The sequence below is a fragment of the Lytechinus variegatus genome, chromosome 14 (genome assembly GCF_018143015.1).
Source record: "Lytechinus variegatus isolate NC3 chromosome 14, Lvar_3.0, whole genome shotgun sequence".
Taxonomy (NCBI): Eukaryota; Metazoa; Echinodermata; class Echinoidea; order Temnopleuroida; family Toxopneustidae; genus Lytechinus; species Lytechinus variegatus.
The window spans coordinates 6,701,062-6,716,129 of record NC_054753.1 but is presented as its reverse complement, the minus strand read 5'-3'; the positions used below and the strand labels follow the sequence as shown (position 1 = coordinate 6,716,129).

The following is a 15,068-nucleotide window of genomic DNA, read 5'->3' as shown; positions in this document are numbered from 1 at the left end:
AACACTCAGACATATCCTGCACTCATTGGGCCAAGTAAAACATAAGGTGGTTTCAGCCCGCCTCGAAGTTCGCCAGTTCCAGGTATTCTCTGATCGGGAAATTTACCCCGATCAGAAAATACCAGGTATTTTGGTAATGTGAAAGCAAACTACGTGTAATATCCCCGAAAGAAAATACCCGCTAAATAGTAGGTACTTGGCGAAATTACGAGAACTTTCGTGGGGATTTTTCCAAGGTCGCAGGTATTTTGGCGATGTGAAAGCAAATTACGGGAACTTTTATCCCAGCGTGTCGTTGGGCGCGGCGGCGTGGGTGGCTGCTGGGCTAGTGATTTTGAATCTCCCGCCTTGCCTGCTTATCAGACCACACTGCGCATGCTCGTAACTTCGGGAACTTATCCCGAAGGATGTGTTTCGGGGCGGTGTGAATGCAGGAATAATTAACGGGTATTTTTTAGCCTTAAAAAGTTCTCGTAATTTAACGGGGATTCTTGTGATCGAGGCGGTTTGAAACCACCTAAGGTGCTTGGCAATTATTTTCATGATTGATGAATTCCACGATGCAACCAATTATCAGCCCCAAAATCAATTTCTAAGATTTATGTTCCAAGGAATTAGAATTTCTGCATGTTACACTGAACTGTACATCATACATGTCCTGACGCATATGAACAGTATGTAATACATGCATTTCCTCATTATGGTTTTTGGAGGCAAGAAATCACCATCCTCACTCAATAAACATCAAATGACTGTAGACATTTCAAAAAATTGATCTTTCATAGTCAAACAAAACGGTAAACATTTTATGTTCTTTGTGCCCGTAGTTTACCAGTATTACTTTCATAAAAATATAGTGTTGCCAATACAAGCATAAATCGATTGAATCATGTAAAAAGTCAAAAAAAAAATTAAAATTGCAGATATCTTTTTTTTGATTTATTCTAGATAATTGATTAATTTCCATGTTTATCTATTCATTTATCTATTTTATATTTACTCATTTTTGAATTTATTTTATCTAAATTTATTTATGATTTTTTTTATTTACATTTTTCCTATTATTAAATTATTATTTTTATTTACTTATTTATTTTTTTTTTGGGGGGGATTGAGGGCCTGGTATAGCACATGTACAGTAACATGAAAAACTGAATTGTAAACATACACGTACAGCATCATTTGCCAAATGAAACTAAATTGTACAGCAACCAACCAAATACATGGAAAGAACAGGAAGAGATTGCTCTTGATCAAAAACAGAGATCTACAAGTCGGTATCAAAGGTCATAGGCATTATGGTCATAAGGCCATGGCCGATTCCTTAGGGGCCCACCCTCTGCCTCTCATAATATCACTGTGTCTATCAACAGATTTCACTACTCAAGGACCCACCCCCCCCCCCCTCCAAATAAAATAAAGATATCCCAAAATCAGATACACAATGAATGGACCTATACTAAAAGTTACGGCATAGGCCTATATGTATGGGCGGCCATAAGTGCCAAAATTACCGATTTGAGAAATATATATGTACCGTTGAAAATAAACTAAAATGCAGAAATATATCTAAAAATAAAGAAATTTTTAAAATAATTAAGATAACAAAAAATAGAAATTCACAGAATCAAACATTAGTGCAGAAATAAGGACAAACACAAAAACAAGACAATCGCAAAGAATAATAAATGATAAAAAAATACGTAGATAACCATATAATTGAACACAATCACAGAAATATAGGTTCATGCAGGAATAGAGAAAGACTGAGAAATGTAAAGACATTCATAGAATTAAATACAACTTCAGAAATATAGACAACCGCAGAATTGAAGAGAACTACAGGAATAATAGAGACCACAGAAATAAAGACATTTTCAAAAATATAGACAGCCAGAGAATTGTAGACAACCTAATAAATATAGACAATCTCAGAATTTAAGAAAACTTCAGAAACATAAACAACAGAAATATAGACAACCTCAGAACACAAAAACTTCAGAAACATAAACAACAACAGAAATAGAGGCAACCTCAGAAATACAGACAACCGCAAAATTAAACAAAACGACTGAATTATAGTCCATCGCAAATAGCGCTACCTCGTCGAAAATAGAGACTGCAGAAATTCTGGAGCACAGAAATTCTGTAGAGCTGAGAAATAAAAGTACAGCACGTCAAACATACTGGAAATGAGAGGGCAATAGAGGGCGTACTACCACCACGCACGTGTATGATGCATGCATGCGACGAGTGCGATCGAGCATGTGCTATGGTTTTCATCGTTACCGGTATTTTGTATTACATTATCCCACTTGTTTTGGGATTTAATTTCAACCTCTATGGTTGATTACGTTTGTTGGGCCTGAACTTGGTAAAGAGGACTTCGTGAAACAGCGGACAAGTAGCTCACTATCTCCGATTCAGTCAAGAAGTTAGACTTATAACGGTGTTGAGAAACGGGCCCCATGATGTCTAATCTACGATGACCGGCGTGAAGTTGGTTGGATATTCGATATTCAAACTGTGAAGTTGGTTGGATATTCAGGTTCGATATTCAAACGCGTGTGAAGTTGGACAGATATTCAATATTCGATATTAAAAAATTAGGGGTTTTGAAAGCTAGCTAGGGGGTTTAAAAGGTGGAACACGTCTCGGGCAACCATAAAATAGCTGGCTTGCCCTAATACGAGGATTTTTTAGGGGACAAAAGTCAGTGAATAAAAGGGTTGGAAATTTCTAATTTAATTTTTTTTTTTAAGGGGCCCCCAGGGATATCCCGACGGCCTAGCCAGGGTAACCACCTATCCTAACTTGTAGAACTCGATTCGGGTAACAAGATAAACACCTGCTTGACCCGGCGCATGTACATTAAGGGGGCTCAAATTAACAAAATTAAAGTGAATAAAGGGCTATTTAGACCATTTTTTAATTTAAAAAAGTATTTTTTTTCAAGGGGCCCCAAGGGATATCCCGACGGCCTAGCCAGGGTAACCACCTATCCTAACTTGTAGAACTCGATTCGGGTAACAAGATAAACACCTGCTTGACCCGGCGCATGTACATTAAGGGGGCTCAAATTAACAAAATTAAAGGGAATAAAGGGCTATTTAGACCATTTTTTATTATTTGATTATTTGATATTATTTTATTGCTGCAACTTATTTCACTATAAGGGAGACATTATTCACACAAGTATGAAATAACGGGGAAAAAAATTATGTATTAACACGTTAAGAAAAATGAAAGTTGAGATGTAACATCCACAGCCCATCTAATAAATATTCATGATGATTGTTTTCACAAAATATTGCTAAACTTTAAACTTGTTTGTTTGTTTTATTTCATAACAATATAGATACAATAACGGAGGATCGCCCAATTCAGCTGTATTTGCAAAATACTGCTGTTCTTCCTTGGGGTCCTACATTTACCAAACAAAGTAATATACACCAATAAAAATACTAAAAGAAAAACATTTCCAAGTAAAGTACATTGACAGAAAAGTGTTCAAAAAAAACTTACTAAAACTATGAAAACAAAAAGAAAGAAGTAAAAATACAAATGCTCAATCTAAATAATCATAATAGAGTATGAAAGCAACTTAAAGTTGGTACATTATGAATTTTATTGAGCAATCGATTATAAATTGATATCCCCGATAGAAAAATGTCCTTTTACAATTGTTAGAATTTGGCTTGGGTAAATTAATAACAAATACTTTAGTAAAACTATTTGTTTTCCGATTTTAATGAAATTTTTGGCATTTTGCTCAGTGAATACCACTCTATGTATCAAAATATAAATATTTTCACCCCGGACTATCCCTTTAAGTTCAAAGCAGTTCAGTGCGGATAATAAACGAAATATATTAAAGCAGCAAAACATAGCAAAAGTGGAAAATTTGTATAAGTCACCAGCGAGCGAAGCGAGCTAGAAAATCTTGGCCTTTTAAAAAGATTTTAAATATAAATTCAAATTATGATGGTCGCATTGGCAATTTAGCCGATCAATCAATCAATAATTAGTCACGCGATATCGTATAAAAGAGACATGTTAATTCATAATACAATTATTTTTTAGGGGTATAACTCCGTCCTTGTTGATTAATTGAATTGAAGGCTACACGTGCCATAGAAAATGTTTCCTGAGAATTATTTGAAGATTAGAAGAACGTTAAACTCATATTTTCAACAAGACGTTTTGTATCGATATACGGCCCCATATTTTTTCGGTATGCCTATTTTCTGCAAGAGCATGCAGAGACAGCCGATCTACAACAAAAGGCTAAAGATAATCATTCGACCCAACCCATTCTCATTTTTCTTACTTTGTAATCTGATTACAAAAAAGTAAGTATGTATAATGATTAGACTGATTCGAGAAGAAAAATATGGTTAACAACTCAACAAACTTTGTGCGAATAAAACAAAATACATGTATCACTCGGTTTTCGGAACTATGTTAGTGGCGGAGGAATTAGGACTGAGTGTCATTAATGAATAAAATCTGCTGATGAGATGCTTTACCGAGTTGCCCCTAAATGTGCATGCGCCGGGTCAAGCAGGTGTTTATCTTGTTACCCGAATCGAGTTCTACAAGTTAGGATAGGTGGTTACCCTGGCTAGGCCGTCGGGATATCCCTGGGGGCCCCTTGAAAAAAATACTTTTTTTAATTAAAAAATGGTCTAAATAGTCCTTTATTCCCTTTAATTTTGTTAATTTGAGCCCCCTTAATGTACATGCGCCGGGTCAAGCAGGTGTTTATCTTGTTACCCGAATCGAGTTCTACAAGTTAGGAGAGGTGGTTACCCTGGCTAGGCCGTCGGGATATCCCTGGGGGCCCCTTGAAAAAAATACTTTTTTTAATTAAAAAATGGTCTAAATAGCCCGTTATTCCCTTTAATTTTGTTAATTTGAGCCCATTATGAAAGATTTCTGCCTAAATGAGACAGAAAATCGTGTACAACTCTTGAACGCACACACAGGTCACGGAGTGACCCTGAGTGCAAACAGCTGACTGTGTTACAACGTAGGGGTGATACATTTTCACAATAGGGGTGATCAAACTCATTGGAGGGACTTTAATTCACTTATAACAAAGAAATGTGTACTACAGTACTCCTGTTGAATGCTCTGATGAAAATTATATGAGTTTCACATTCATTTGAACGGGAGGACAAGATTATTGTATATATCGAGTGCATTATGCATAAATCACACTACCATTGCGACCCCTGCCCGGCCGATGGTTCAGGCATGACGATCCTGAGTGACGTCACCGATAGAGACCTCAAATGCCAGGAGAGCCTATTCGACAACTAACTTCATCTAAAAAACACGTATTGAAGATAACATCCAATGGGGAAATGGCTTTCATTTTCATGAAATATACATTCCGTTCCTCAATAAATCTTTAACCCCGTCGTTAACTGCCCATTCATTCTCGAGCAATGGGGGAATGAATACAGAGTGTCTCAAAGTTTGTGTGAAAAAAGGTGCATTTTCCATAGAACTTCTGCCAAAATGCAATGCGTAAGGGAAAGATTAGCCCCAAAACACGAATAGATGAGTTAATCAAATGGAATGAATCATGAAAATCAGTGAAATATACTTTCTCCTGTACTCATTACTGAATACCCCGACTTGATACGATTAATTTTCCCCCTCTCCATCAACTTTTAAGAAAAAGGGTGCATATTTTAATAAAAATATCATGTGTTATATCGACGGACGCCCGTGCGTACGAGCAGGAGGAAGCCAAATGTCTCGTATTTTTCATAATGCCTTAATGTACATGCGCCGGGTCAAGCAGGTGTTTATCGTGTTACCCGAATCGAGTTCTACAAGTTAGGATAGGTGGTTACCCTGGCTAGGCCGTCGGGATATCCCTGGGGGCCCCTTGAAAAAAATACTTTTTTAAATTAAAAAATGGTCTAAATAGCCCTTTATTCCCTTTAATTTTGTTAATTTGAGCCCCCTTAATGTACATGCGCCGGGTCAAGCAGGTGTTTATCTTGTTACCCGAATCGAGTTCTACAAGTTAGGAGAGGTGGTTACCCTGGCTAGGCCGTCGGGATATCCCTGGGGCCCCTTGAAAAAATAAATTAAATTAGAAATTTCCAACCCTTTTATTCACTGACTTTTGTCCCCTAAAAAATCCTCGTATTAGGGCAAGCCAGCTATTTTATGGTTGCCCGAGACGTGTTCCACCTTTTAAACCCCCTAGCTAGCTTTCAAAACCCCTAATTTTTTAATATCGAATATTGAATATCTGTCCAACTTCACACGCGTTTGAATATCGAACCTGAATATCCAACCAACTTCACAGTTTGAATATCGAATATCGAATATCCAACCAACTTCACGCCGGTCATCGTAGATTAGACATCATGGGGCCCGTTTCTCAACACCGTTATAAGTCTAACTTCTTGACTGAATCAGAGATAGTGAGCTACTTGTCCGCTGTTTCACGAAGTCCTCTTTACCAAGTTCAGGCCCAACAAACGTAATCAACCATAGAGGTTGAAATTAAATCCCAAAACAAGTGGGATAATGTAATACAAAATACCGGTAACGATGAAAACCATAGCACATGCTCGATCGCACTCGTCGCATGCATGCATCATACACGTGCGTGGTGGTAGTACGCCCTCTATTGCCCTCTCATTTCCAGTATGTTTGACGTGCTGTACTTTTATTTCTCAGCTCTACAGAATTTCTGTGCTCTCCAGAATTTCTGCAGTCTCTATTTTCGACGAGGTAGCGCTATTTGCGATGGACTATAATTCAGTCGTTTTGTTTAATTTTGCGGTTGTCTGTATTTCTGAGGTTGCCTCTATTTCTGTTGTTGTTTATGTTTCTGAAGTTTTTGTGTTCTGAGGTTGTCTATATTTCTGTTGTTTATGTTTCTGAAGTTTTCTTAAATTCTGAGATTGTCTATATTTATTAGGTTGTCTACAATTCTCTGGCTGTCTATATTTTTGAAAATGTCTTTATTTCTGTGGTCTCTATTATTCCTGTAGTTCTCTTCAATTCTGCGGTTGTCTATATTTCTGAAGTTGTATTTAATTCTATGAATGTCTTTACATTTCTCAGTCTTTCTCTATTCCTGCATGAACCTATATTTCTGTGATTGTGTTCAATTATATGGTTATCTACGTATTTTTTTATCATTTATTATTCTTTGCGATTGTCTTGTTTTTGTGTTTGTCCTTATTTCTGCACTAATGTTTGATTCTGTGAATTTCTATTTTTTGTTATCTTAATTATTTTAAAAATTTCTTTATTTTTAGATATATTTCTGCATTTTAGTTTATTTTCAACGGTACATATATATTTCTCAAATCGGTAATTTTGGCATTTATGGCCGCCCATATATATGTAGATTTTAAAGTAATCTCTAGTGAAATTGATTTTTTAACAAGTGGAATGCCTCTGGCCATCTCGCCTGCATCACGCGATTCAACATCGCAGCATTGCTGACTTTGAAAACTAAAAATAACTTGCAAAGATGTTCAGTGATACTTGGTTACTCTTATTTCCATGTTTTATGAACTAGACCAATATACAGAGATAGGATGGTAATTCAACAAATACCCCCAATGTGGCCAAATTCATTGACCTCACATGACCTTTGACCTTGATCATGTGACCTGAAACTTCCACATGATATTCAGTGATACTTGATTAATCTTATGTCAAAGTTTCAAAAGTCAGATCAATAAACTTGCAAAGTTATGATGGTAATTTAACAGATACCCCCATTATGGCCAAAGTTCATTGACCTTTGACCTTGGTCATGTGACTTAAAATGCGCACAGGATATTCGGTGATACTTGATTACTCTTATGTCCAAGTTTCATGCGTGAATGAGGAATAATCTCATATGAAAGAGGAGATTCTAAGCTTTACATTGGTAGGTCATTTGTCTATTTTATTTGTGATTAAGTTATGATAAATCATCGAAAAATCTCGGTTTTGTTTTTTCTGGGACGCACTTTACAGTGTAAATAATCATGGACTATTGTACTGCCAATTTTTTTTTAGGTTTTCTTCCATGTTTCTAGTTGTATCATTCCTGCATGTAGATCTGTCCATAAAATTTGTACAACTGTACAACACTTTTGATGAACTTCTGCAAATGGCTGTCTCTCAAATTAAAAACACTAATGACATTTTTTTTTAAGTCAGAAAATAAACCCAATGTTATTTGTCACCTTTATACAACTATTTTCTCAGCAATCAACAATTGTATCGAACACCCACACAAAAGACTTGATAACGAAGACAAATGAATAAAACAGCAGTATTATGAGACATTTTATCACATGTCTCATTGAAACTCTGATTACACTACTCACTCCTCTATTTGTTCAGAATGGACATCATTGTCTTATCAAATTGAACAGATCCTAAACATGGTCAATAAAATGGTAGGATAGTCTATAGCTGGCATTAGCACGGGGGAGTCAAATATATATGCGTGACACAAAAAACATGTTTAAAGGGGTGGTTTTCTGTTTGAACGCGGGCCGCTTGTGCACTCGTTAAGGGTATAAAAAACAATGATTTTCAAGAAAAAGGGTGGTTTTGGATGACTTGTCAATGGTCAATCATGGGGTCAAACTTATTTAGGGTATTTTTTCCAAAGCTTTTTTTAAGCCTAGCTAAACTTGTTTAGGGAATGTTTTTTCCCCAAGCTTTCCCCCCCCCCCCAGGTCATATTCTGGCGACAACTTGTTTAGGGGCCAAGTTGTGTAAATAAAGCCCACAAAAAACTTGTTTAAAGGACAAGTCCACCCCAACAAAGACTTGATTTGAATAAGAAGAGAAAAATTCAACAAGCATAACACTGAAAATTTCATCAAAATCGGATGTGAAATAAGAAAGTTACGGCATTTTAAAGTTTCGCTTCATTTCACAAAACAGTTATATGCACATCTCGGTCGGTATGCAAATGAGGAACTGATGACATCACTCACTATTTCTTTTGTATTTTATTATATGAAATATTTTTATTTTCTCATCATTGTCATGTGAAATGAAGTTTCATTCCTCCCTGAACACATGGAATTCCATTATTTTAACATTTTGTGCTTCAGGCAAGGAGGTCCTAATCATCAAATTCGTAAAAAATGTAATATTGTATAATTCAAACAATAAGAAACGAAAGAAATAGTGAGTGACATCATCGACTCTCTCATTTGGATGTAACTGGCTCGTTCATATAACTATTTTGTTAAAAATAAGCGAAACTTTGAAATGTCATAACTTTCTTTAATATTTTACATCCGATTTGATGAAATTTTCAGCATTGTGCTTTTCTGACTTTTCTCTATTGATTTAAATCAACATTTTTCTGAGGTGGACTTGACCTTTAATAAGGGGTTATTTGGAAAAAATTTGGTCATGCATGTGTACATGTGTACAGTAATACATTTGACTGCCCCCCCCCCATAAGCTACCCATTTGGTCTCATCCAACATTATTTGGTCTGCAACTACCTTTATGTACAATGTACAGTATGAAGTCTCTGTCAAATAACCATTCACACTCTAATTGTCACACATGTACCAGGGAAGTTCCTGCATGTACCATAGCCTTTCCAACTGCACACAATTTCCAATTCGTTCCCTCCCTACATATTAGATGTTCCTGTACACATTTAAACTTTGAAGGGCCTTTTTTGTTTTAGGCAAAAAAGGGCATGGAAATGATGCTGTACATTATATATGTGCAGTAGATATTCTCAACTTTTAATTAAAAATTTTGTAAAGTACCAATGGATGAGTGATATGGATTAGACCAACTAGTATTGGCCCAAGTGTATGAGCCAAACACAGACTACTTTTTGTACGTGTGCATATTTACCTGCCCTCAGTAACCATAATTTGATACACCCAATCAATTCGATTTCATCACAGAATCAACTTGACATTCCACTGTCACTTGGGATTTATTCTGGAACTCATCAGAATTTTGAATTCATTGCTCTTTCAGCGATTTTGAAAGAAAAAAGAGACAATACTTTCTGTCTACTTTGCATCTACCTTTTTCAAAATTTACACAAGGATTAAAGTCAACTTAGGTTTCAGATGGAAATAGTTGATTCTTCTATTAAACTTTGTTTTGGTTTTCTAGAAGTTTCTTTTTTTTTTGTTCTTTAGAAATGGTGTGAAAAACAATGAATTATTTGTATGTATTGTCTTGGAATAATGAATATTTGTTTACAATGAATGGGCACTTTCTTTCAAACTTCGTTTTGGTTTTCTTGAACTTTTTTTTGTCAGAACTTTAGAAATGTGGTGTAAACAACATTTGAATTATAAATAATAATGATTTTTTTTCTTCGTTTTGGTTTTCTTGAACTTTGCTTTTTTTAATTGTTCTTTAGAAATGGTGTTAAAACATTTGAATTATAAAAAAGAAGGTATTATCTGGGAATAATGATATTTTGTTTACAATGAATGGGCACCTTCTATTAAACTTCGTTTTGGTTTTCTTGAACTTTTTTTATTGTTCTTTAGAAATGGTGTAAACAACATTTGAATTATCAAAAAAAAGTATTGTCTGGGAAAAACAAAAAATGGGTAGAGGTTCCTTGGAAAACAGTCATTCAATTAATCCTCATATCTGTTTGGGGACTCATTAGGAGGTTTGATGTCTTTTCATAATACAATCATCTATGTAAATTTGTATTTCATTCCAACTTGGACTTTTAAGGCTTTGCTAATGTTCAATGTTTTTGCGTATCACTCATTTATGTAACACGGGGAACTTCCGCCCGCTACGTGGGCGGGAGCCCAGGACCTTACCGTGTAATTGACCATACTCACCTGACTAGCGTGAAGTATGGTCAAAATAATTCTCCGAATAAATAGTTAAAACAGAAATCAAGCACTTACCACGATTATATGGATGAAGGTCTAACGAGTGGAAGTTTCCTGACATCTGGGCACAAACTGGAACCTCAAAAAAACGAAAAATTCTCTCCTACCCCAGTCTCGATCGGCCATTTTGTTACGATTCATAACAAAAATGGCCGATCGAGATGTCAGGAAACTGCCACTCGTTAGACCTTCATCCACATAATCGTGGTAAGTGCTTGATTTCTGTTTTAACTATTTATTCGGAGAATTATTTTGACCATACTTAATGCTAGTCAGGTATGGTCAATTACACGGTAAGGTTCTGGGTTATCATTTATGCAGCTGAATACATGTATACATATACATGTATGCTTTTCACACTGAAGATATTTTCCTTAACCCACTTCGGTTTCACACTACATTTTATCAGAGTGGGCTAGCATGGTAAATACATATAGTATCTGGCCCTGCAAAAAAGCAGGGTTAGCCGGCTTATTGTAGTGCTAGCACCACTATTGCGGTGCCAAGAGAGGCAGTGTGAAACGAAACCGGGCTATAAAGGAAAAGTGACGCTAATCATTAGCCAATCACAGAAGTCAAAATTACATGTTAATCACGCTACATGTATGTGTGGCAAAATCATCAATATTCATTAGCTGTGCGATAGTCCGGGTTTAAGGCATTAACCCCGGCAAAGCAAATATTATAGGGTTAAGGATATTCCAGGGTTATGTATAGTATGGGTTAAGGAAATGCAGTGTGAAAAGCATAATAGAGGGAGTACACAAGGCTGTCCAAGCTAGGTAAACATGGAGTATATGATAGCAGAAATAAATGTCAACACAACTAGCCTTGCCAAATGGCCACAAATGTTTAGCAAATAGAACACAAAATCTAAAAATATCACTGTAGTTTATTCTTGTAAAGGACACTTTGTTATTTACATACATGTAGCTTAGCAGGCCATGACGCCATATATTCAATTATTTAATGACTTGCCTGATCTAATAACAGATGAGCCAAGGAAATGCCTCAAATGTCAATTTCCATTCAGTATATTTTAAAAAAAAAATCAATTTCATTCATATTATTGTCATTTTGTAATGCTATAGAAATGAAAGCTTTAGATGAGAAACAAATACACAGTTGTATATTATTCTAGTTTTGTACACAAAAACAGATATGTGTTTGGTAAACAGTTACATGAATATTGCACAACATCAGCACAATAGACAGTATTCTGAACTGTAGGGTTCAATTTATGTACCATGGTCTAAAATTGTGGTTTAAAGGACAAGTCCACCCCAACAAAAACTTGATTTGAATAAAAAGAGAAAAATTCAAGAAGCATAACACTGAAAAGTTATGGCATTTTAAAGTTTCGCTTATTTTCAACAAAATAGTTATATGAACGAGCCAGTTACATCCAAATGAGAGAGTTGATGACATCACTCACTCACTATTTCTTTTGTATTTTATTATATGAAATATTTTTATTTTCTCGTCATTATCATGTGAAATGAAGTTTCATTCCTCCCTGAACACATGGAATTCCATTATTTTAACATTTTGTGCTTCAGGCAAGGAGGTCCCAATCGTCAAATTCGTAAAAATTGAAATATTGTATAATTCAAACAATAAAAAACAAAAGAAATAGTGAGTGACATCATCGACTCTCTCATTTGGATGTAACTGGCTCGTTCACATAACTATTTTGTTGAAAATAAGCGAAATTTTGAAATGTCATAACTTTCTTATTTTACATCCGATTTTGATGAAATTTTCAGCATTGTGCATGTCTGATTTTTCTCTATTGATTCAAATCAACATTTTTCTGAGGTGGACTTGACCTTTAATTACAAGTATGGATAGCCATCTGTGACACTAATCTCTATAAACAGTGGGCCTAAAGGTTAAATTTATCAGCTCATTTGAAATTGACAAATTACTCAAAAAAAGGGAAAAGAGCAAAGTAGGCTAAACGTAACAAAAAACACTGTACATGTACATAAACTTCAGATATCTTTGGCTTCCCATAATTTGAGCAGAGTTTATTAACCGTGGTATGTTCAGAATACAGGCCCATGTATTTGTAGATTTAGTTTAGATGTCTTAAAAGATTTTCTTTTCTTCCTTTGTTCCTCTTCCTCCTTTATCTTTACCCTTCTTTTGATATCTATTCTGCTTCCTCTGCTTTCTATTCCCCTTCCTTTTACGTGTTCTCCTCCTTCTTCCCCTTCAACTACTCCTCCCCTTCTTCTTGTTTCAATTTTCCATCCTTTTGTCATCCTTCTTTTAGAATATCCAACAACACTCTAGAGTTGTTTTTCTTTCATGATGTACAGCAAATTCAACCATAGTCCATAACCCTATTTCTGGTGACACAACATTTGCTCCTGCAACAATTGCTCTGGGCTTATTTCGTCGAAGATGTAGGGTTAGGGTTGCAATAGGGTTTTGTGTTAGGTTTAGGGTAGGGTATAGTGTTAAACCCAGGGTTGAAGTTGGTCATTCGATTAGTGTGTGGGATTTAGAGCGGAGCAATTGTCGCCGGAGCAAATGTCATGGAACCATTTTACCGACCAATCATGATATGAGAACCTGCTCTGCACCGTCGACACAAAAATATACTGGTACAGTAGAATGAGGTTTTCAACGTTGGATCCAACAGTTTGAGCAATGACTGACACACTTGTTCTACATTCAGGGGGGTGTTTCACAAAGACTTTAAGTATGACTTAGAGTCGCACTTAAATGTCTAGTTGCGCGCAGTATGAAAGGCATGACAGCATTGGTCAGATCATGCCAAGAGGACACGCACTACTGCGTATTGATCAATAAGATTGCGCGTTGCATGTCATGTACGCGTCGACATTTAAGTGCGACCGAAGTCATACTTAAATCTTTGTGAAATAGAGATTGTACATGGAAATACATGTAATGTGTACATGTGTATAATGTTGCCTGATTTCTTGTTTTTCATTTATCATTTCATGTCACAAAAAAAATCAAATTCACTGAGGTGAGCGATAAATCGCTCTACACCAGAAATGGATTAAGGTGAGCAGGAGCGAGTGATCACTCTCACTCACCTTAAAACTAAGTCCCTGTTGATACCTGCACATTGTCCTTGGTGGGCCTACACTGAATATGCCTCTATGCGATACACATACATGTGTTGATTCAACACATCAAAACATAATGAAGACATAACAAAAGGTTTTACTGTTTTACCAAAACTTTCACTGCCACCATAAAATAATTCTCAACTTCAGAAAAGTGGCAAAGAAAATAAGAGGGACACAAGGCAGAAACACACACACAACAAAAAAAATCCAGAGAGAAATATAAAAGTTACTTTTATAACCATGGATTTTAAGTACACTGCCACACACATCATTGTACTTCAAACTTTGACCTCTTCTTCTTGCCATCATACTTTTTTTTATAACATTTCAGATTTTCAGTCCCCCAAAACAAAATTTCTTTCTAATTCTGATTCTCTGGCTTTTCCATGCAAACATCTCTATCTTACATTTTTTCAGGGAAAATAAAAAAAAGGGGGGGGAAGAGATCAAGTTGAAAAATGCTCACCTTTCCTGGATCGTCTTTTGACCTTGGTACCTTCATGAAACATTTGTTTAATGAAAGATTATGCCTGATAGAGTTCTGTCAACAAAATAGAGAGAGAAACAATATTTAAGTATGACTTAAAGTATGACTTAAAAATTAAAAAATAAACATTCAGATATTACACGAGTTATATTTCCAAATCAAAAAGAGGTTTAATAGATAAGTTGAAGAATTGTCTATGAATTTGGAGCTCACTGTCCCTTATTTATCATTTCTTAATTTTCAATCATTTTATAAATTTCGTTGTGTTTTTTCTTATCCAAAATGTGTCCTTAGACTTTTTAATGCCTCAATTAGATTTGGCCACATTAACTTGTAGACAGAATTTAAGATTACATATTGGAACAAATTCATAGACGATTCTTCAACTTATCTATTAAACCTCTTAAGATTACACATTGGAACAAGGTGTAGTAGTAATTGCTTGTGCCTCCTAACACCCCCCCCCCCCCCTCACAAAAATCCAAAAACATCCGTCTAGTACAAAAATTGTCATTTCTTGTACTAAAAATAGCATTTAAGGGAAGTTCACCCTGAAGAAAAATTTGTTGTAAAATCTCAGGA

The 15,068-nt window shown here is 35.6% G+C and overlaps 1 protein-coding gene across 1 annotated transcript in view; it reads right to left on the bottom strand.

The window, feature by feature from the left end:
* LOC121427434 (forkhead box protein J2-like) overlaps window positions 1-15,068 on the bottom strand; it is a 59,480-nt gene that overhangs the window by 42,122 nt on the left and 2,290 nt on the right. The window contains exon 2 of the mRNA XM_041623825.1: window positions 14,466-14,540. Coding sequence (XP_041479759.1) covers window positions 14,466-14,540 — 75 coding nt within the window. The remainder of the gene's footprint in view (window positions 1-14,465; window positions 14,541-15,068) is intronic.